We start from the raw sequence: 23,498 nt of genomic DNA, 5'->3' as shown, positions 1-23,498 counted from the left end.
TGCTAAACAGTAGGAACATGTAAGTTTTTAGAGTTTAAACACTATAGATTGAAAATTGTGCACACTCAGAGTGAAATACAAGGGAGTGTTTATACTTTCTTAGTGGCATTGGATGTGACACCATGACTTTTAGAAAACTTTGCCTATACATTTCAACCAATCAAACTGAAACTGTCATTACACTTACCAGTTTTACTTTCAGGAGTTTCTCCCCTCTCTCCCCCCATGATGCTCATCTAAAATAAGAAAACTATAACCAGGATGTCTTGGTTAAGGTTTCTCTTGTTGGGATAAAGTATTATGCAAAAACAAGTTGGGGGAAGAACGGGTTTATGTTATTTAGCTTACAATTATACATCACAGTCCATCATTGAAGCAGGGCAGGGCAGGAACTCAAGCAGAAGCCATGGAGGAGTACTGCTTGCTGGCTTGCTCAGCCTGCTTTCCTGCAGCACCTAGGAATCAGCTGCTCAGGGTGGTACCACAACGCTTCAATCATTAATCAAGACAATGTGGTTCATACCCGCCTACAAACCAGTCTTAGGAAAGCATTTTCTCAATTAGACTCGCTCCCAAGATATGTCTAGTTTTGTTTCAAATTGAAAAAAAACTAACCATTGAGTATTTAACAATAGGGAAATGGTCATGGAGATGACCATCAATTCAGTAGCCTATAATCAGTTAGAAAAATAAGAATATGAAGTTTACTAGAATTAAACAATGAAAAACAAAACGGAGACTACATGGTCTATAGCTGTGACTTCCATCTAGTTTTGGAAGGGTAGACCATGAAAGTAGCTATTACTAGAGATAATATTTGTAGGTCACTTTCTCTCCTGCTTTTCTTCAGTGTCCATGTTTTGATGATGAACTTACTACCTCGTAAAAGAGGTAATTTTTTAGAAACTAAAAGGGGTGTGTGAGAGATTGAACTAGCCCTTCTGTCACAAGAGAAGAAAGATGACTAAAGGAGTGGAACAAGACCTAATTGAGTCTGAAAACTGGAGGATCAAAGTGATACTAACTTGTGGGAGAATTCCCTTCCCTCCACCCCATCTCTCCAGCTGTTGTAAATTCTGATCTCAGCAGAAATACTGCTTTTCTTTTAGGTTTAGCTTAAGTAGCTTAAACCATGAGCATGTAATTACTTAAAATTTCATGTTTTTATCCTACATTTAAAAATTATGAAACTTAACTGTTCCCATTAAAAAATCAGATTGTAGCCAGTGACATGGTTTGTTAAGTAGGGTGAAAATGAGCAAGCCAGGCAATGTGAGTATGATGTGTAAGACTCACCTGTCAGAAAGAAGGGAAGGACCAACTCCTGAAAACTGTCCTTTGACCTTTGTGCATGCATGTATGTGCTCACATGGTGAGTACATGTGTATTATAATAATAAATGATTTGGATTGGTAAGATGGCTCATCGGGTAAAGATGATCACCCTGGAAGTCTAGTGACTCCTCAGATCCTTGTTGAAGTAGAAGGGAATTGACTCTACTAAGTTGTCCTCTAACTTCTACATGCCCACTGTGACATACATGTCTGTATCAACAAATAATTCTTAATATTTCTAAATGAGAGTCAAGAGTGGGTGTAAATATGCATCACAATCCTCTAGGGCGTTTGCAGTTCTATTTTGTAGGTTATTATATACAAAATAATGTGTAAATCAAGTTTTGTGTGCTTGGCTTATTTGTGGCTAGGGCATATTTGTGTTCATATAAATACCAGCACGTGTACAAACAGTACTTTGGTGCAGGCTCAATACGGCTTTGGACGTGATTTTTATGCTTACAATGTGGGCAGATGCGTTAATTTGGTTTTAGGAGATCTGACTTGGAGTGCCAAGTTTTGATAGCACACTGTGTGGCAAGCTTCCAGGAGTATCTTGCTTTCTCTGATAAAGTTAGCTTAATTACCTTTTTGTACCATTTGTTTAGTTGATTTTCATCACTGAATCTCTTTCAATCTTGCTAGGTCATCCATCGTGTTTAAAGTTCTCCCCAGAGCTAACAGTGAGAGTGAAGGCCTTACGGTGGCAGTGCATTGAGTGTAAAACGTGCAGCTCCTGTCGTGACCAAGGCAAAAATGCAGTGAGTATCTTGGCCTCTCCCCGGCTGCTCCATTCAGTGCCTTTCCAGGTAGATGCCATTCATCTGGAATACTGTTCACGTGGATGTAGACTGGGGAATTTGTAAAGCAACTTGATCATGTATTTGCAGAGATACTAAACTATTCTCAAGAACGAACGTTCCCAATTTGAGCAGTACAGAGACATTGATTTATGAATTTTTGTTAATTATAAGTTATCCTTATTCATTTTTATTACCACAGACCACGGTTAACTTTTACCTGCCTATTATTGTGCTAGAAAATGTTGAACCTGTAGTTCTTCTCCAAAGATTTCTCCTAATTTAGACTGCTTACTAAGATAATACTAATTAAAGTTTTTAATACTATAATGTTATTAACTTTGAAATTTCCTAGGTTTGATAAGTCCTAAAATTTTTCTGTCTCTTAAGGTTAAGCAGAAATATCTTTTCCTTTTCCTTTCTTTCTTTCTTCTTTTTTTAAAGGATAACATGCTCTTTTGTGACTCATGTGACCGAGGTTTTCACATGGAGTGTTGTGACCCACCACTTACACGGATGCCAAAAGGTGAGACATTCCTTCTGAAATCAAACTGAAAGGGCGCTAGTGGAGCCACAGTTTATCTTCTGTTAAGATGAAAAGTAATTGATTCTCATTTTGAGATTGTATAAATAAAAAGCCAGCTGACATCTTAAAGGTAGGCTATACTTTTTGTTAAGGCTAGTTAACATGTTTGTATTTATTGTCAACACTGCAGTATCTGTGAAGGATGGTTTATATTGAAATATTTGCTTGTCTCTAGCTAGAGGCTCAGGAGGAAATAAAACTGTATTAGGTTATGTTGGTTTAGCACTACCCAGCACTTTTCAGGGTCCTAGCCTCAGGCCTGAAGTATTTAAAACTTAAAAGAAATTAAATACATGACTTATGACCAGGTAAGTATGCAGATCATGAGAGGAGCGGTTAGTGCCATTGGGTTCTCTTGACAGCTGGTTCTTGGGAGGTGTTGCTGGGGTTTAACTAGCTGCCTTTTGCTTACTAGTGCTCCAGGGAGCACTGTGTGATCATACAGTCAGACTTCTGATAAAAGAAAATGTCAAGCCATGTCTGGCGGCATAGACCTATACTGCCCGCTTCTGGGGATTCTGAGAGATGGGCATCATAAATTTAAGGCTTGCCTGAACTAAGTGAGTTCAAGGCCAATCTAGCTAACTTTTCATAACCTGACCCTGTTTCACAATTTGGAAAGAAAAAAACATTCAGAGAAATAACCCAGTGGGTTGTGGTGGCAGAGAATATTTCAGTTCAGTTGGAATCCCTGTTTTCCATGTTCCACTTCCATAGATTCTATTTCAACTCTTGCTTTTGATCTGTCTGTTCCCTAAGTAAAAAACACCTGTGGGATAACAAGTGTAGTATAACACCTATAGGGTAACATGTATAGTGTAATACCTATAAATACCTAGTGTTATAGTGTAACACCTGTAGGGTATGTGGTAATGTCTGCTTAGAGGTAGAAAGGGACTCAGCCATAGTTTACAGCTATCTATATGTCTTCCTTTAGTTACTCTTAGGACATCCTGTTGTCACCTCTAGAAACACCCTAAATCTGTATGAATAACTCTCTTTCCCTCTCCTTTGCATTTATTTGAAATTGAGACATGAGGCTGTCTTCAGAATCTTTCAGAGGTTTCCATGAGTTTCTCCTGTACATTTCACTTCTATAAAAGTTATAATAGCTTAGAGAAAGCGGGTACAACAAAGGTACATAGCTCCCTATTGTTACTATTTTACAAAAGCCATAAGACACAGAATCCAGCAGCCAGTGTGGATGTGATTCACCATAGTCTGGAGGCCTCATTAGAATTCTCAGGATCCGTTTAGGATCTGACACTCATTGTCAAGCTGCTTCGACGGTCTTCAGCCTGTGATAATTACTCAGACTCTGCTTTCCCGGTTTTGACAGGTTTGGAGAGCACTAGACTGCTCCTTCACGGAAGCCCTTCCATTTCTCATGACACTGAGCTTTGTGCTTCCTCTTGTATCACAACAGAGAGGTGCCCGGATGCTCCTTAGTACTAGTAATGTTACCTTGATGACTAAGTTGTAATGAAGCCTGATTGGTTTCCCTTTGCCCACTAACCAGCAACTGTCAATCTTTCTTGCCTATGCAGATCTTAAGTCCACCATTCTTTCTAAATTGACTAAGTGAAATTCTGACATAAATAACTGCTGCTATTTATTTATTAAATTACTTAAATCAGCAGCAATACACGAATTTTTTTATCTTATGGATGATCATTTATTGCTTTAGTCATTGTCCATTGGGAATACCCTGAAGTTGATGGCCAAGTCCTTTTGACATCCCTCTAAGAGTATTTTCTGGGATTGTAACTTTGTTTTGTTTTGTTTTGTTTTTCTGTTTTTTGAGGCATTGTTTCTCTGTGTAGCCCTGGCTGTCCTGGAACTCACTTTGTAGACCAGGCTGACCTCGAACTCAGAAATCCGCCTGCCTCTGCCTTCCAAGTGCTGGGATTAAAGGCGTGCGCCACCACCACCCGGCGGGATTGTAACCTTGTAAGATCTTCAAAACTTTTTCCCATTCCTTGTCCTGGAAGCAACCAATATTCTAGGAAAAAATGGCCTTTTATTATAGGCTAGTAATTAGATGCTAATATCTGGGACCTACTTGAACAGAATCCTCCCCCCACTCCCACCCCCCCTTTTGAGACACAGTGTCTCTATGAAGCTCTGGCTATCCCAGAACTCACAGAGGTCTACCTACCTGTGCTAGAATTAAAGGTGTGTGCTACCACACCTGGCTAGAGCAGAGATTTTTGATGGAGAATCAGTGGCCACCTGCTTTGAGGGTGTATATGAGTTCTTTGAGCTGTTCATAGGTATTTATCTGTATATGTTTTTCTGGCTTCTTTTTCCTTCCCAGAAGCAATTCATTAGATTCTCACATAGTTCTTAAAGTAACCTCGAGGGATTGGGATATATGAGACCTTTCAGTATATTTGTAGCTATGGCTTTGTATAGAATTTTATTCTTTTACAGGTATGTGGATATGTCAGATATGCCGACCTAGGAAAAAAGGACGGAAACTTCTACAAAAGAAGGCGGCACAGATAAAACGGCGCTATGCTAATCCAATAGGACGTCCAAAAAACAGGTTAAAGAAACAAAACACGGTGTAAGTTGTACTTATGGCAAGGTGAGGGGAGAAAAGGATAGGGCTGTCTCTATAGTGTAGGAGTCACTTGTTTTCTTTATTACAGAAGAGTCCATTGTTATAACTGGCACTCTGATGTGACATGCTAATTTTGCTAGCCCTTAATCAAGTGCCATGTAGACCCTGCTCCAAGTGCCTCTGTCCAGACATTCAAGTTTCCCTACAACCTAGTGGAGTGTTGCTGCAGCTGTTTTTCTTATTTTCCAATAGTAGAAGTTAAAGCATATAGAAATTAATTTCATAAAGTTCTACATTAAGTGTTGAGCTGGGCTTAAAACCTAAATCTGGCACCAACTGTAATGCTTAACTTATGTCACTGCTTATGTGGAATAGCAGAGAAACTGCAGACTGCATTTGTGTGGGTCTTTGGATGCAGGCTGAGGTGTTTATCAGTAGACAGACATAAGCAGACCACTGGGTAAGGTCTGACTGAGGTGAAGTCTCAGTGTTGTGTTCTCCTGGGGTATGCTTTCATCGGTTAGCAAAAAGTTGCCAACTATAGACTGGCAAACAAGGCTTTCTGGAGGTGGTGGGACAGGTTTCAGTAGCTTTCTGTCTTCTCGGAACACTTTTACAGTATTTCACTTTTGGTCATATAAAAATGTTTTAAATCTGTAAACCTCTTTTTTGTCTCAAATCTATTTATGTATCTTTTCTACATATCACTATCTTGAAGGTGATATAACAGAAATAAGTGAGCACTAGCAGCCTGACATTTTAGAACCAGCATCCTAGTCTGTGGTTTTCATCTTATAAGGAGCCCGAATTTGTCTTTACATGATCTTTTGATGTCTGATATTCAGAAAGTAAACCTGTCTTTGTTTTTAGAGTTAAAAGCATAACTCTGTGGTACAGCGGTCACAGAATTGTTCAGTGATTTAATTCGTGTACCGTGTGTGTGTGTGTGTGTGTGTGTGTGTGTGTGTGTGTGTAAAACAAATGGTATGAAGGTGTGTTTGAAATTCTGCTTTAGGGTTCGAATTTCCCACTGTAAGCTAGGCTTCCTGGAGTGAGATGGTTCTAAGATAACACTACTGTTTATAGTTTATACATTTTTCCTTCCCCCTTCCCTCCCTCCCTCTTGTTCTGTTCTTTTTGTGAAGGTCTCAATGTGCAGTTTTGGCTGTCCTGAAATCTGCTATATAGACCAGGCTTGCCTGAACTCACCACAGAGATCCACTTGTCTCTGCCTTCTGAGTGCTAGAAGTTTAATATAAGTATATTTTAAAAATAAAGCTACCGATTATTTTTTAAGTTTATGTTTTATATTAATATAAAGCTTATGATGATTTCTTTTTAATAGTTATATATTTTTTTTCCTGTCTGATTCTTTAGATCAAAAGGTCCCTTTAGCAAAGTTCGAACTGGTCCTGGAAGGGGTCGGAAACGTAAAATCACTGTCTCCAGCCAGTCTGCGTCATCATCAGAAGAAGGCTATTTAGAGCGGATAGATGGCTTGGACTTCTGCAGAGATAGCAATGCCCCCTTGAAGTTCAACAAGAAAACCAAAGGGCTCATTGATGGCCTTACCAAATTCTTCACCCCTTCTCCTGATGGGCGGAAAGCCCGAGGGGAAGTGGTAGACTACTCTGAGCAATACAGAATCAGGAAAAAGGGCAACAGGAAATCAAGTACTTCAGATTGGCCCACAGGTAAAAGTTTGAACCAAGCTTAGAAACAAACATATTACAAAGTGTATTATTTGTTTTAACACTAGTCACATAGAATAGTTCATATTTCATTGTAAAAATTATAGACAAGCCCGAAGGCACAGACCTGAAATCATAGCACTAGAGAGTCGGAGGCAGGAGGATCACATGTTCAGACCAACCTGGAATACATAGTGAGACCGTGAGAAGACAAACATGGATATAGAAGAATGTATTAAAGGCCCATACTTACGTGGCGCTGTGTCAGGAATTAGAGCTGAGGTGAAGCTGCAGAGTTGTGACCTTGAAGCACCATGGCTTTTGCTTTATATCTGCAAGGACATTAGAAAGAGCAGACATGGTTAACCTGCCGTTCATTTAAGTATACAGAAAAGACTAAAACATAAGCAGAATACGTATGATTTTCTACTTCATATCATGGAAATGTATTTGTAAGTTTTCATATATTAAGCAGTGAGGGAAGGGGCTTCCTTCCTATATAGCTCCAGCCCGATAGCCTATGTTTAGCCTGATTTCCAACCCTTCAAAATAGGAACTACCTATGGAAAGGGCTCAGTAGTATGGTAGATACTTCAAGTCAGAGACTTAAGGTCTTAAACAGTCTCTTTTGTAAGGCTTGAGTTAAGACAAAATAGTCATGTCATGGAGTTGAAAGAGCTCTGAGAAAATTTGAAAAATCAGAACAAACCGGGTCATGGGGACCAAGTTTCAGGGTCTTACTACAGGAAAGGGTTTTTGTTGTTGTTGTTGTTGTTGTTATTGTTGTCTTATTTAATTTATTTTTTATTTCATGAGAGTTGTATTTGTTTAAAACAATGAAGTTATGAATACAGATTTTTAACATTTTTATCTTTTAAATTATTCTTCTCTCACTTAATATATCCTGACATCATATATCCCCTCCTCTCCAACAAAGTTTTGTTTTGTTTTTAAGTTTTAAGGTGTTACCTACTGCAAGAGAATTTAATTTTGGTTTTCCTTCTCAAATGTCCCATGAACAAGTGGTTGTATTATCCTCTGCTTCATTCCTGCACATGTGACTGGATGATTGGTCCAAGGGAGAAGGCCCTCGTCCCTCTCTGATCCTCCACTTTGACTGACTTGGCTCTCGTCAGAGTGCTAGTCGGTTACTGTGCACATCAAGACCGTCCATGTTAGATTATGGATGAGCTTCACTTGGAGCACAGTCATCCAGAAAGACGAAAAGTCTATTTATATCAGACTTGCAAAAGGACTTCTAAGATTTTCATTGGAATGGAACCCACTGAAAACGGATTATTAAAGGAACCTGCTGGGAACTTAGAACTAGACGCTGTCCTAGCAAATGTATAAAAATATGGAGAGAACTAACATTAAGCTTCAATCATTGGTGTAGTTTACTTTAATAGGCTCTATGTTCTTATGTATGCGTTGTAAATATTAAGAACCAATTTGTACATCATTTTATACAGTGTCACGGAATGCAGTACTAGTCTGTGCCTGCATCCATCTGTGTCGTGCACTAGGGGGCATTACAGCTACTTGGTTACGTTAGACTGTACTGTCTTTTCAGTTGAGAATGTTGTCCTTGAGTTTTTGTCTTCTTTTTCTTCTTGTACTAAATGAATCACAGAGCCAGTCTCTGCAGTCAATTTGAAAAGAGAACTGTCACTGATTGGTCTTTTCAGCCAGACTCACAGAGGAGGTCACCAGCAGTGTCATCTTCAAATGCAAAGGATAATGATCTGCATAATCCCCATACTCCCTTCACTAATTATTTTGCCCAGTTGAGGAAGAGCCATCATTTAGTGGATGATTATCATAATTTTTCATACTTACCCAGAGGATTATCATCTGTGGTCCTCAGGTTTGTGGAGTTTGTGCTTTAACAGGGCACCCAGAATGTGAAGGGAGTTAGTATTTCCTGGTATCAGTTAACATAGTTCTTTTGAAGTCTGTGTGGTGATTGTTGACACATTAAATTCATGCTAAAAGTGTCAGTAGTCACACATAACATTTCTGTTCTTTAGACCCTTTTCTTGTTCTGTCTGTTGAAATTAACCTTTTAATGAATTTAAATTTGGTTATGTCATATTTTTAGGAAAATTTAAGACAAATTGGGTTTTTTATCAGAAGGACAGATTCTTAATACTTGAGTAATGTTTCTAAGAGTCGATCTAATGCTGTCCTTTTTTGGGTAGAACATAAATAATGTTAAGGTCTCCAGACTGAAAGGTTGATTAAATTGAAGATACTACAAATAACACGTGAGTCCTTTCTTTATGTGTAGACAATCAGGACGGCTGGGAAAGCAAACAAGAAAATGAGGAACGGCTTTTTGGGAGCCAAGAAATCATGACTGAAAGAGATATGGAATTGTTTCGTGATATCCAAGAACAAGCACTGCAGGTAAATATGCATATTCAGGCTAGACAGTCAGGGACTGTGAAGGACAGCAAACAGCTGAGTGTGTGGGGGGTAAGACAGAAGTGGAGCTTACCTTGAGACAGATGTGCTCTGTGCAGATGGGGGCTCTCCCTGTTAGGAATTCCTTCCCAACTGCAGTTGCTTATGCTTTGCTCAGAAGTACAGTGCTTTGGTTTCCAATATTAAGGGAGCATACTGTATTTCCTTACTGTATTAATAAGTAAAGTTGGATATTTTACTGTTATTGTTATATGTATGAGTATTTTACCTGCATGTAAATCTGTATACCATATGTATGTTTCCTGGAACTGGAGTTACAGAAAATTGTAAGCTGCCATGTAGGTGCTGGAAATGAAGCTCAGGCCCTCTGCTGCTGAGCTAACTCTCTAGCCCTCCCAGAAGAGAGTCATTTGGACTCATTTCATGGTCTTTTGTTGTGTAGGTAAAAACTCTTTAAATTTAACGAGAGTAGTACCTCATGGTCAAGAAGAAGAGCATGGCAGGAGCATGGGTCCTGGTAATCCCTTAAAGGTGTGCCAATGACTCAGCTTCCTTCCGCTAAGCCTCATGTGTTAGGGGTTCTTTCATCTCCCAATAGTGTCATCAGCTGGCTGTGGGGAAGCATTTAAGAGCCAAACCGCGACAATGTTCATGTCTATACATTTGTGTACACAAACAGGTCTTAGTTCCTTTGCATTCTGCCTATGCACCACATTGGAGCCATTGGCAGATTCAGAATGTATCCAGGATATGACTGCTGCTTGCTGGTTCAAAGCTACCATCCGTTGGCTTTGGGTATTATAGTCTCCAGACTGTGCCTCTGGCTTCCACTCTTCCCTTGCTGCCTTGCTTTAGTCTCTCGTTTTGTTCTTTACATGGATTGACTTTATTTTGTAACCTCAGTTGATACATCCAGTATCTCTTAGCCCTACTTAGAATTTTTAACAAACCGGTTTCTATATCCTTATCTTCAAGGGTTAGGTGCCTTGGCTGCTTTCCCTCTTCCCTTGCCCAGTCCCAGACACCTTTTTTTTCTCAGATACACCAAACCCAGTCTCCCCATAGCACTTGGTGTTCTCATGTCCACGTGCCTAGTTGATTGACCGGTTACTTCCTCTAGGGCACATATTCCAGAGAGGCCATCCCAACGCACACTAAGGGTAAACCACTGTTAGCCACCCGCTGTGTTAGCCACCCCTTTCCTGCTGGTTTTCCTACATAGTGCTTATCATCTCTTGAATCTGTTTTATTTATGTGTTTATTTTGAAACAGGGTCTCAACATGTAGCCTTGACTAGCCTGGAACTTACTGTGTAGACAAGCCTGACCTTGAGTTCAAAACCCACCTCAGTTTTCTAAGAGCTGGGTTAAAAGACTTGCACTAGCATACCCAGTTTGAGTTTATTCATTTCTAGGATTGAAGCGCCTTAGGAACAGGCAGTTTGTCTTTATTTACTCTATAAACTGAGTGGTTAGCCTGAAGTCAAGGCTTTGTATAATGGGTGAATGTTTCTGCTGGGGAAAAAATAGTGCGACAATAGGTGTTAATAGGCACATGAAGAAAACGGTGACTGAGAGGTACTGCTGAGACCCAGGACAAAGCATAACAGTAATATGGCCGATAGTATGTGTGTGTCTCCGGGAAATAGGTGAAATTCTGCAAAAGAATAGCCCAAATAGACTATGGTGTATATATGCGTGTGCATGTGCAATTGTACCACAAAGGGATTTAGTAGATTACACAGTAGGGGTTGGATAGATCAATAGTGGTTGTTGTGTGCAGGCTGGTGGCTGTTCAGTCTGTGAATCTGGATGCTTCTGCAGTCCCAGTCTGGAAGTAAATGTCTAGAAGATGTGTATTTCCTCACAGACAGTCTGCATTGGAAATGTAAAGAACCTGGAGTCTGTTGTCAGGGGAGGATTATAGCAGCCATCACCTTGATGAGCCTCATGTTTAGGAAGAAGCAAAGGCAGACAGGCAACACTGCTGTTTTTCTCTGGCTTCCTTATTTTGAGGTCACCTATTGAGAGGTTTTGCACAGTCTGAGTTGGGGTTTTCCTTTTCAGTTAAACTTGTCTGGATGTGTTGAGTAGGCACAGCCAGAGGCATGTGTCTGATGATTCCAGATCCGTTCAGGTTGATATTCAGTGCTAAGCATCACACCCAGCACTGCACTCTCTCATTCACGTAGCATCCAGCACAGTAAGCAGATGTGAGGACAGATTCTGAAGACTGGTGGAGACTCCCCCAAGGAAAGGGATACCCCACAATAATTTAGTAAGCTTATATCTTGCATAAAGGACATAAACAGCTAGATATTGTATGTTTAAATCATTAGCATATTAAGTGGAAATGAACAGAAATTCTGGTTTAATGATCTTTCTCTATGAGATTGATTTATTTAGAATGCATGTGCCTGGCTTTGTATTAACCATACAGGTAAATGTATGTGCCTGGCTTGGTACTGAACATAGACTTAGGAGCTTTCAGTCTCATTAGCGATGAGAATGGCAAACAATCCTAACCACAAAATACACATGGGTACTAGAGAGAAGGGAAGAATGCAGTGGGAGATAGTAACAGGGCTTCCTTGTCTGTCTGCATTGCGTGGCTGTGTTCAGATACATAGGGAGATGTTTTCAAAGTAATGATCTACAAGACTGAAGAGAGAGTCGGTAAGACTGTAAGAAGAGTGACACGGGGACTTGCTTAGAAACTGTCAGGGTGAGAGGAGTAAAATTGAGGAGCTAAGTTCACGCTGTCTAGGGGATGACTAAGGATCATACAGGTGAAACTGCAGACCCAGACCACAGGTTGGGAAGCCCTCAAATGAAATAGCAAGGTTACACTCTGGTTGAGGTTGGTTTTCCTGGGGCTGGATATTTACCTCAGTTGGTAAGAGTGCTTGCCTAGAATGCACAAAGTCCTTGGGTTTGGTCCCACATAAGATCAGATGGTGATGGCACACACCTGTAATTCCAGAACACAGGAGGTGTGGGCCAAGGATCAGAAAACTTTAAGATGACCTTGTGGAAATTCAGTAGTTGATGTGGCAAGATGCCAGTGAGTGAGTGAGTGAGTGTGTGTGTAGTTGCTTCCTCAGGTAGAGCCTGTTGACTTTAAGCCTGAGCGAGTGGAAAATCCTTCCTCTAAAGGCTACACAGGGGAATTAGGGTGGGGTGGGGGTGGAGTACATACTCACATGAGCGCATGCGCCAGAGCACTGCACGGCGCCACAGGTAAAGGTGTGTGTGGGCAGAGGCCGGCTCTCACCTGTGGTGATGTGTAAACAGTTATATTGGAACTGGGTCTCCACGTTCTCATCGGGTATCCGGCTGGAGGAGCACTGCAGGGCCGATGGGAGGACTCTCCCATGGCAGGCTGCATCACAACAGGTGCATGTTCTAGCTTTTATACTTCCTGTTTAATCCGGACTTCAGGAAGGTAGTTTGGGGGTTGGGGGTTATTCTATTTTCCTAAATGACCCACTGTTGTTGTGAGGTGCAAAGACAGATGAAAAGATCTTACTTTATAAATTAGAATACTTAGAATCTAGAATGCAGTTAAAGATCAGCTTTTTAAAATTTTTTTTACAGAATTGCATTTTAATTGTTTTTGGTGTGTTTCTGTACGGTTTTTAATTGTCGGAGGAGTCCTGGAGCTCACTGGTGATCCAGTGGATTTTATCCAGAAGATAATCAGCTTTTGTTTTAAGGCGCCTCAGGAAGAGCTTGGGCTCACTTGGCTGTATTCCAGTGAGAAACCTGAGATGAGTCCCTTGGCCTTTGAGGAAAGGGGAATGAGGGAATTGCCAATCAGGTGTGGTGATGAGGTTAATTTCTTATTAATGATTTTCAACAAACCTTAGAATATGAGTCTTTAGCTTTTTAGTTTTGTTGTATGTGTATGTATGGACTCCAAAGAGAGGATTTTAAATCTCTCAGTGGTTTTAAAAATATAACATTGAAAGATAATTTTGATTTTTTTTGGGGGGGGGAGGGGGGATGATGAGCTATTAATACTTCTATCTGGTCAGCCTAAATTGTAGTTCTGTCATCTTTTTGTAGGTGAGCCAACATTTATAAAATGTCCATGATGAACACATACACATATGTGTGAACTTGTTGTTTGGTTGTATGCAGCGTAAACGAGTTGGCCTTTGAATTGAATGTTTCCAACCTTTTAGAAGTAGCTCGTATTTGATCCTCTGCTGTAGAAAATTAATCATCAAGGCTGCAAATACCGCTTAGTTCTTGACGATGCACTTCAGATTATTACAGGGGAGGAATGTTGACCATTTCCATTTGTAAATAGTAGGAAAAGGTTGGCCTTTTTTTTTTTTTTTAAAGTGTGATTTTGTTCAATCAAACTGCACAGCTCCTAATGACGAAAATCACACGTGGTACAAATTGAAGACGTTTTTGGTACTTGCTTTGTCATACTCTTTTTCTATTACTTTCCCAAGTCAGAAGAGGTTTCTGTGGTCCTTATAGGATCAGTACAGGGTGTTTGTTTTGTTGCTAGCTAGCAGGAGTATTCAACACCCTGTTCTTTTAACCCAGCAGTTTAATTAATAAAAATCGTCAAAGTAGTAAGCTTAGTTGAGGAAAGTGTCCAGTCTACAGACAGAAAACTCAGTAATACCAACTACAGATGGTTTAAGAGGCTTGCCAGCACTTTATTTATGTGAGCCTGCTATTTAAATAGACAGCTCACCTTACGATTTGTTGGCTTCTGTTTGACTTCTCGTTCTCTTGTGGGTCCAGAAAGACATTTAGATGCTGGGCATTAGTATTATTAATATTTTGTTATTGTTGTTGTTAGGTCAGTCTATTTAAATTAGCTAACATGTATAATGTTTTTCTTGACTGTACAGAAGGTCGGAGTAACTGGGCCCCCTGATCCACAAGTCCGCTGTCCCTCTGTCATTGAGTTTGGGAAGTATGAAATCCACACCTGGTACTCCTCTCCGTATCCTCAGGAGTACTCAAGGTAGGTTCTGATTCCAGAAGACTTTAGGACTAGAAGGTATCTGCTAGTGTTTCATCCAGTTCATATTTTTACATGAAAAACTTTAAAATGTCCATGATAGCAGTGTACTTTAACAGCCATTTCTCTAGCTAGCTTTAGATGTCCTTGTCTGATACTCCAAAGCTATTTTAAGAACTCTAAACCATATTAAAGTGACTCAGTGATATTATCTTTAAGGTAGTATCATGAGTAATAACTCTTAAGTTGACTTTTTAAAGAAAAGATTAAATTATATTCAGGTATGATCCATTTGTGTGTGTGTGTGTGTGTTATGTGCATGTAAAAGGAATGCAAGAAATTAAGCAACTCCTACAGTACTCTGCTACTTGGTAATTTGGAGTTTTGAATAGCTATGATCTTGTATGATCAGAAAGAAATAAATGTTAGTATTTTTAAGTTTTTGTATTGATGCTTGTGTGTGTGTGTCCGTGTCCCAGCACGAGTGTAGGAATCAGTGGATAAACGAGGGGGATCCATTTTCTCTTTACTTCCACCATGTGGGCCCAAGCCATTAAACCCTAGGTTATTTTACCTGCTAATAAGCCATCTCTTCGGTTCCTATTACCACCACTTTAAAGCAAGCTCATCACATGTATTAGTCTGTCAGCTGCCCAGAGATTGTAGTGCAGATAAATTGAAGCCACATGCACCATGGCTCTTCTACTCAAGGGAGGAGTGGCTGGAGAGAACCAGTTTTCATATTTGCAAGAGATGATGAGAATGCAGTTACAGATTTTTGTCTTACAAGACATTGAAAGTATGCGTATGAAATTTTTGCCATGTATTTCGATAAAATTGTTACTAGAACTGTTTGTGAGGGGGCCTGGTTCAATGTAGGAGTAAATATTGTCAACAGAAAATACCCCCCCCCCCCAATATAATAAAAGGCAGAAAGAGACAGGATAGGAACTGTATAGCTGTCTTCCTTACAGCAAATCTCAGACATTTCCTGTATGTTTCCTTATTCCTTGTAATTTCTTTAGTTCTCCATGAGAAATATCCAGCAGTTTAATAGTGTTTTTAGTAGTTACAGATGTTGTTTTCTGTCCTTACAGTTTTTATTCTTACAGTTATGTTTTTAGAAACTAAATACATCTACTCAGTTGAGTTGTGTGGATTTTCTTCTGAGTTCTTTTTAATTTGAGTTGAGTAAAACGCCTGGAGATCTTAGACTTTTAAAAATGTGTTTGTGGTATATGTGCCTTTGTGTATGTATGTTCACATGTGTGCGTGGGCTCATATGCACTAGTGTGCATGTGTGTGTAGAGACCCAAGGTTGACATAGGGAATCTACTGTATGACAAATTCACCTCACCCTTTTGAGACAGGACTTCTCAATCAAACCCAGCTCACTTATCCAGCTAGCTTCACTAGCCATTTTGCTCAGGGATCCCTTGTCACTAGCTGAAGTATCAGGTGGGCTACTAGCCCCACCAGATAGCTCTGTGGTTCTGGACCTGAGCTCCGTCCTGGTCGTGCATGGCAAGCACTCTCACTTCCCAGTCCTCTCCAGAGATCATACCTTTTTCACATAATAAACCTCCATTCTTAATAAAGTTGGTGGTCTCTTGCTACTGTTTTATACTTGATTGCCTCTAGATTGATTTCTTGCTAAACACCTTTAAAACACATTCCAAGTCTCATGGCATATAAAAACTTTGTAGCAAACAAAAAAGAAAGAATCCTGAGAGAAAAAGTTTAGCAGGAACAATAGGATTGTGCTTTGGGGTGTGCTGCATAAAGTCTAAGTATTAATGTATGTCTAGTGTACTAGTAATCTTTCCCTGGCTCACACAAAGAGGTAAACCAAAGTAGAGCACACCAGGGAAGAAGCTACACTATATGACATGGATGGGCCCAGTGAAGAAGTCACTGTCATGGGCAGCCTCCACTCAAACTACTCAGAGATCAGCTTCACAACACCCTCTGCGGTGAGGTCATGTCGAGGTCTTAAGAAGGCTGATTCCCATGTAATAAAGTAGCTTAAGAAATTCTACTTCCCTTTACTTCTCTTCCTGCTTGGTTTGAAGCAGACTATGAGAGTACTGCTAGAACCAGATTTGCATGATCTGTTATTGAAGAAGAAACCAAACAGGGCTTTTAGTGCCTTAGCTGTTCAGTGCTGAGGTAACATGGAAGACAAGAAAGTAAAAGTTGCTGCTATAGACTATAGCATGGGTAGCTCACCTGTGGGCTTTACAACCAACTCAGTGTCTCCGCACTAACTGTGAAGTGAGAATTTCTATCTCCATTGCAGACCTGGGTCCAGCACATATATATTCAGTATATCTTATAGGTGCCTGAAGTAGAATGTGGGCTCACTTTCTGTCTGGAGCGTACAGCCATATTCCATATTACAGGTAGCATCTGTAACTTGACTTAATGCCTCATTTAAGAGATACCCATAGGATGGATATGTCTCTGGCCCTTCTGTCCTCTTCACTTTTTGTTTTATAGACAAAGTTATGCTAAGTTGTGGTATTCCTGCTCGGCCTCTTTAAATAAATTTAAGAGGGGTGGGAGTATGTGTGCATGTACATGTCTGTGCATGCGAGCATGTGTGTGTGTGTGCATGTATACATATGTGTGCTATGCCACAAATGTGGAGACCAGGAAACAACTTTTTGGTCTGGCCTTCCACCTTGTTGAAACAAGGTCTCTTGTTTCTGCTGTATTTCGGGCCAGCTGACCCAAAAGTTTTTGGGCAGTCAGTCTTCTGTCTCGCCATAGGAATGCTATGACGACTGATTCCAGAGATAAACCAGCACAGCCTAAGTTTTAACTTGGTCTTTGTTTTGGTTTGGTTTTCTGTCCTTTTTGTGATTTTTTTTTTTGTCTTTGTTTTTTGTTTGTTTGGTTGGTTTATTTTGAAACAGGGTCTTGCTATGTAAACTTGGCTGGCCTGGAACTCAGAGATCTATCTGTCTCTGCCTACCAAGTGCTGGGATTAAAGGCACCACCACACCTAGCTTTTGTTTTTTTTTTTATTATTATTATTTTATTTTTACAGATAGGAACATAACCCAGGGCAACTTTGCGCTTGTAAGCTCTCTACCACTGAGCTAAATATCCAGCACCATTCCTCCCCAGTGCCGAGACTGTCTCACATAACCTGGATTGCACAGCTGTCTCTCCAGCCCAGCATGATAATTTTTTTTTTTTTTTTTTTTAGTTAGGGTCTCACTATATAGCCCTTGCTGGCCTTGAACTCACAGAGATATGCCTATCTCTGTCTCTGGATGCTTGGATTAAACAAATGCTACCAGGCCCTGCCCAAAATAACAAAATTTTGACTAACAGGCTTTCTTCATACAATGTTATTTGTTTTTGTTGATGTTTAAACCAGGGAAGGATAGAAACAGAACTTTAGGGACAGAAAGGATGTGGTATACAGTATAGCTTAACTTCCCCAAACATATTCAGTGTTATAATTTCATACTTAAAAGCACTTAAAAAGTATGATTTTACAGTATACACTTCATGTCCACTTTGCCTAGCACTGCGTACACACGTATAAGTCTCTAGCACAGAGTCTGACACCTGGTAAGTATCCAAGAGCTTATTTCCTGAAATCAAGACAGGAATGATGAAGGAAGGAAGGAAGGAATCGGGAATCTATAGCTTTATTCTGCTTATTGGAGATTCTCCAGGGGTAACAATGTGGGGTTTTTCAGATCTGTTGATTGACTTTAAAAGAAAGGGAATTTTTAGTTTAATAGGAAAACCCCTGAGCTAGGTAGCTTGACTTCTCACTTCTGCCCTTGTGCTGCTATTTAGTTGGTGGCTGCTACTTAAAGTTTGGGGTGTCCCCTTCCTACTTCCGTAGGAAAAAAAAGCTACACTCTTACCACTTTTTAAAAGTTAATTATTTTTGTTTTGGGGGTGGCACACATAGAAGTCAGAGGACAGCTTGTGGGAGGCATTCCTCTCCATTTACCATGTCTGTCTGGGGAGTCAAGCCCAGCAGCAGTGCCTCTGACCATCGAGTTATATCCTCCCGCCCTGCTCTTCCCACTCTAACATGGGTGGGAATGTGACGCAGAAGAGTGAAGAGTCGTGAGAGTTTGAAGATTTATAACTATAAAGCCTATTTTAATTATCATTTGCAGGCTGCCTAAATTGTATCTTTGTGAGTTCTGTCTAAAATATATGAAAAGTAGAACTATTCTACAGCAGCACATGAAGAAATGTGGTTGGTTCCATCCTCCTGCCAATGAGATTTACCGAAAGAATAATATTTCTGTCTTTGAGGTAAGGTAGCTGTCTAGTACCTGTCTTCCTGACCATTTCAAACCCAGTGCTCTCTGTGCTAGATCTGTTGTTCACTCACTGCCGAGTCAGATAGCTCCTGGGTCTGAGGAACAGAGAGGGCAGTCCAGGTGGGACGGTGGCTGCCTCCATGCGCCTGTGCTTACAATAAGTACTCTGATGTCACTGACTCAAAACACCCGTCATGATACAGCTTACTTATTATGCTTTATAGCACCAGAAGGGGAAAATACTGCTAATTAAGATTTTTGAGATCCCACTTGACAAAATGCCAGCCAGTTTTTATGTTATGCAAGGATGTGATAAAAATAGATCTCAGAATCTGTGAAGTAGAGCATTTAGAAAGGCTTTGTAGAGCAGGGATATTGTCTTAGACCTATAATCTCAGAAGGCCAAGGCAGGAGGATTGCCATGAAGTTGAGGCCAGCCTGGGCTACACAGTGAGTTCCAGGCCAACCTGAGTTACAATCTCAGGGTAAAAAAACCAAAACCAAAACAACAGTAATAAACTGTTTCTGTTATTCAAAACTAATATTTTACAGAAGTGTGTTTAGTATCATGAACCAATCCTAATAGGATGATACAGTGATGGCATGTGTTACATGAGTCTGTGGTTCTGCGTTATCATTAACAGTGGTCTTTAACTTCTTGATCCACAGTTGTATGGTTTGAATGCCAGATATTGAGTCCATGTATGTGGGTCCTGTTATTTAATGCAGTGATAGGTTTTCAGATGACCTGGGTCTCCTCGGTCTCCTTTAGTGGATGGCAAGGTAGTTCATCAGTAGAGGGAGCACTTCACTTAGGAGTTGGAGATGTCGGGGGAAGTATACAGATGGGTTAAGAGTGATCAAGAGCAAATTGCTTCTTGACATTTCCATAGATTAGTAGGTATGTGTTCTATAAGAAGTCATGTTTGGGTGATCATCAAGGACTGCAGTTTGTGTGGCAGTATCTCAGGATATTCACATGGGGACCCATCACCCTTTTCATAAAAGAGCAAACTTCAGCCCAAGACACAGGATGTCAGGATGGACAGAGCACCGTGCTCCTGGTCTTGGCCACCTTGAGTCTCCCTGGCCAGGTGCTTACCTAGGACACTGCCTGGTACTGCTGAGTGGCAGGACTTAACACTTTCTGTAATTCTGTCTGTGGCTGTGCCTCCTCATGGTAGGCCGAGACAGTACTGTGCCAGGCTGCTTCTGGGATATCAGTCTTGGCATACTTTACCTAGTGAGTAAATTTCAGAGGAGATTACACTCAGATCTTTTGTTAAATGAAAATACTTTTGAAAATGAAGCTTGTAGGCTGAAGTTAATTCTTTTAGGAAACCAACACAGCCATTTCACATCTAGGTTCTCACTTCCCTCCTCATCTATCAGTTCAGGCTTGATGACGTTAGGATATTAGAAGATGCATTTGGTCAACTTAGAGCAGCAGGTACTGTCATCCTGCCATTTCAGAGGCTAGTCTCTAGGCTGTGTGTCCTGATCACCGACAACCTCTCCTAGGCTAGACTAAGAAGGAACCTAGTGACGTGTGTAGCTGCTATGTGTGATTCCAGAACCAGGAGCAGTCTCCTGATCACGTTCTGTCTTGTTTGTTTTCCCTTAGGTTGATGGGAACGTGAGTACCATTTATTGTCAAAATCTGTGTCTCTTGGCAAAGTTGTTTCTTGACCACAAAACACTCTATTATGACGTGGAGCCATTTCTTTTCTATGTTCTAACACAGAATGATGTCAAGGGCTGCCACCTTGTTGGCTACTTTTCTAAAGTAAGTATGTCAGTTTCAGATTGTTTGAATTCATGTAGAAATCTGGGATAGTCTCCTAGTTCTCGGAGGGGATACAGCAACATGTAAAACCTTGTAGATAAACTTCTAGCTTTCTCAGAAAGGAAGTAGAAGGAATATTCAGAAACTTAACAATGCTAGAAGATGCCTAGTAACATTCAACAGACTATTCTCCTAGGAGAAAGAACTGTGGTAATACTCAAGAGGAAAAACTCTAAAACGACCTCTAGTCCCATGGTGATAACAGGTAGAGCCTGTGAGATAAACACTGGCATTGCCTCTGGGTTCTTTACCAACAGAAACACTCTCTAACTGGAGTTTTAGGCATGGAAGTGTAGTTTCTACTCAAAATATCTGACAGTTGTACTTAAAGCAAATCCACGGTAAAAGTTTTAAGTGTGTGAAACAGGCGGCTGGAAAGGCTTAGCTTTGTAACGGGTCTTTTGGGCTACTTTCCTAGTTAAATAGGATTGAAAATAAATCAGCTACTTTATGGAAATGTGTTTGTGCCCCACATTTAGGAATATTTTGTGTAGAGCTGGTGATATAGTCCATGGTAACTTGCCCTCTGTAGCAGTGCAGGAGCTGCCAAAAATGCTGTACTGGCATGGGGCTGCCAACCCCTGGGTGCTCAGATTCCTTTGCTGAGTTTGGGCATCAGGACTTGGGTGTGGTGGCAGCTTGTTGTAGATGATGGAATCACTGTGTTTTCTGTCACTGCCTTCTTGGGGTGGTTGCACTGCACCTGTGGTAGTGATGAGCGTTGTCCTGCCTTCTCCCAGTGGTCTTTTCTTGATGTGCATTGCTCTCCCAAAGGCCCATGACGGCTTTGGCTGGTAGTGTTTGTTTTTAATGACTAGCACTGCTGTTCATCTTTACCCGACTATTGTTCTAACACTTGGCTTCTTGTTCTCCACTAGGAAAAGCACTGCCAGCAGAAATACAATGTCTCCTGTATCATGATTCTCCCCCAGTACCAACGTAAGGGCTACGGCAGGTTCCTCATCGATTTCAGTAAGGACTGCATTCACGTTTTCTCATTGTATCCTCCCCAGCACCACCACCTTTAAATTTATTATGTCCCACAGTATGCATGTGGAACTCGGGAACAGCATGCAGGAGGAGTCAGTGTCCCCTCTGCCTGTGTGCCCTGGACAGTGACCAGGCTGGTCATCAGCTTGGTAGCAATCATCTTTACCCACTGAGTTGCCTCTCCATTTCTCACCACATTATTGTGGTAGCTTCTTAAACTTTTTGTAAAAGATTTATTTATTTTATGTATATGAATGAGTACACTGTAGCTCTACTGATGGTTGTGAACCACCATGTGGTTGTTGGGATTTGAACTCAGGACCTTCAGAAGAGCAGCCAGTGCTCTTAACTGCTGAGCCATCTCTCCAGCCCAGGTTCTTAAACTTAAAGCTATGGTCCTTTTTCTTTTGGCTTGGTACAAAATATCTTTTCATAAATAATACCAAATACAGTTTTATGGGGGCCAGCAAGATGGTTCAGTTAGTTGGTCAAGGAACTTGCTACCAAGCCAGATGACTTGAGCTTAATCCCTGTAACTCACGTGATAGAAGAAAAGAACCACCCTCTAGAAGTTGCGCGCGCGCGCACACACACACACACACACACACACAGACACACACACACACTACGGTAGTGTCTTTAATGTGCATTGCTGAATTCTGGTAGAACTTAGTTATGTGCAGTGACGCTGATTGCCAGCACATCAGGAATGCTGCATATCTGCTGTGTAGCTACTTAATGACGTCCATAGAGAAGGACTGCGTTGCCTGTTTGCTTTGTCCCATTATCTGAGTAAATGTGTATGTTTAGTTACACTTCTACCAATTTAAAAAAAAACAAAAAACATAGCACAGCTTTAAAATGCCCTAGAAAATAGATCTTACAGGAAATGATTTCATCTGAGTTAGAAAGTGAAAGCTAACAGTTCTAGAGAGGAAATGGTGAGACATGCATCCTGTTTCTAAAGTGACTGTCTTAGTTAGGTTTTACTTCTGTGAAGAGACACCATGCATGAATAACCAAGACAACTCTTGTAAGGACAACATTTAACCGGGGCTGGCTTACAGGTTCAGAGGCTCAGTCCATTATCATCAAGGCAGGAGCATGGCAGCATCCAGATAGGCATGGTGCAGGAGGAGCTGAGAGTTCTACATCTTCGCTAGCAGAACACTGACTTTCAGGCCGCTAGGATGAGGGTCTTAAAGCCCACACCCACAGTGACACACCCACTCCAACAGGGCTCTACCCACTCCAACAGGGCTACACCTTCTAATAGTGCCACTCCCTGGACCTAGCATACACAAAACATCACTGTGATAGTCTGAAGAATTGTTGAAAAGACACCATGCAGAAATAATGAATAACACTAATGATACTTTGTTTTGTTGTTTGGATTTCCACTCTGAATCCCTGGCTAGCCTGGAACTCACAAAGAACTGCCTGCCTCTGGCTCCTGAATACTGGAGTGCTACAGTGTCTGGCCCAATTTAAGAGTTTTGATTCTAGTCCTGAGAACTTAATTCTCATCTGAGCCACTTAAGCTTGCTTTCCTTGCCTCTGACTGTGTTGAGTGATGTGTGTACGTGGGGTTGGGCATAGGGGTTGCATACTGCTAATCACAACACGTGGGAGGGAAGCTTGAGCCCCCAGGTGCCACACAAGAAAGACCTTATCTCACAAAGGCAAACAAAGTTAGGGAAATATTATACTCATGTTAATATTTTTGAGGTGTGTTTGTTAACTGTATCTTAACCTTTTCTAGTGTAATGTATTTTTCTAGATTACCATTCTTAGACTGATTTTAAATATTCCTGAATGATAAAAGTGATTTCTTTTCTACTGTTTGTATTTTCAGTGATTTTTTTTTTCTGAAAACTTTTGTCCCTTCTCTTTATTTGCAGTTCTTGAAAGCTTTGTACTAAACTAGAGGAGAATACCATAGCATGCTCCCCAGAGCACACTCATGCT

At 40.7% G+C, this 23,498-nt stretch overlaps 1 protein-coding gene across 4 annotated transcripts in view; it reads left to right on the top strand.

Annotated features, from left to right (window-relative positions):
* Kat6a (lysine acetyltransferase 6A) overlaps positions 1-23,498 on the top strand; it is an 82,161-nt gene that overhangs the window by 45,772 nt on the left and 12,891 nt on the right. For 3 of the 4 annotated variants that reach the window (XM_085844079.1, XM_029481030.2, XM_085844080.1), the window contains 9 exons: positions 1,980-2,095; positions 2,579-2,660; positions 5,154-5,289; positions 6,664-6,980; positions 9,268-9,386; positions 14,281-14,396; positions 18,545-18,686; positions 20,319-20,480; positions 21,419-21,512. In XM_085844079.1, the coding sequence (XP_085700205.1) occupies positions 1,980-2,095; positions 2,579-2,660; positions 5,154-5,289; positions 6,664-6,980; positions 9,268-9,386; positions 14,281-14,396; positions 18,545-18,686; positions 20,319-20,480; positions 21,419-21,512 (1,284 nt within the window). The remainder of the gene's footprint in view (positions 1-1,979; positions 2,096-2,578; positions 2,661-5,153; positions 5,290-6,663; positions 6,981-9,267; positions 9,387-14,280; positions 14,397-18,544; positions 18,687-20,318; positions 20,481-21,418; positions 21,513-23,498) is intronic. The other variant, XM_085844081.1, reaches the window with a different exon arrangement.

Source organism: Mus caroli, unplaced genomic scaffold, assembly GCF_978045245.1.
Source record: "Mus caroli unplaced genomic scaffold, Mus_caroli_1 scaffold_10, whole genome shotgun sequence".
In the NCBI taxonomy this organism is placed as follows: Eukaryota; Metazoa; Chordata; class Mammalia; order Rodentia; family Muridae; genus Mus; species Mus caroli.
The sequence above is the reverse complement of the archived record's forward strand: the minus strand, read 5'-3'. Positions and strand labels throughout refer to the sequence as shown.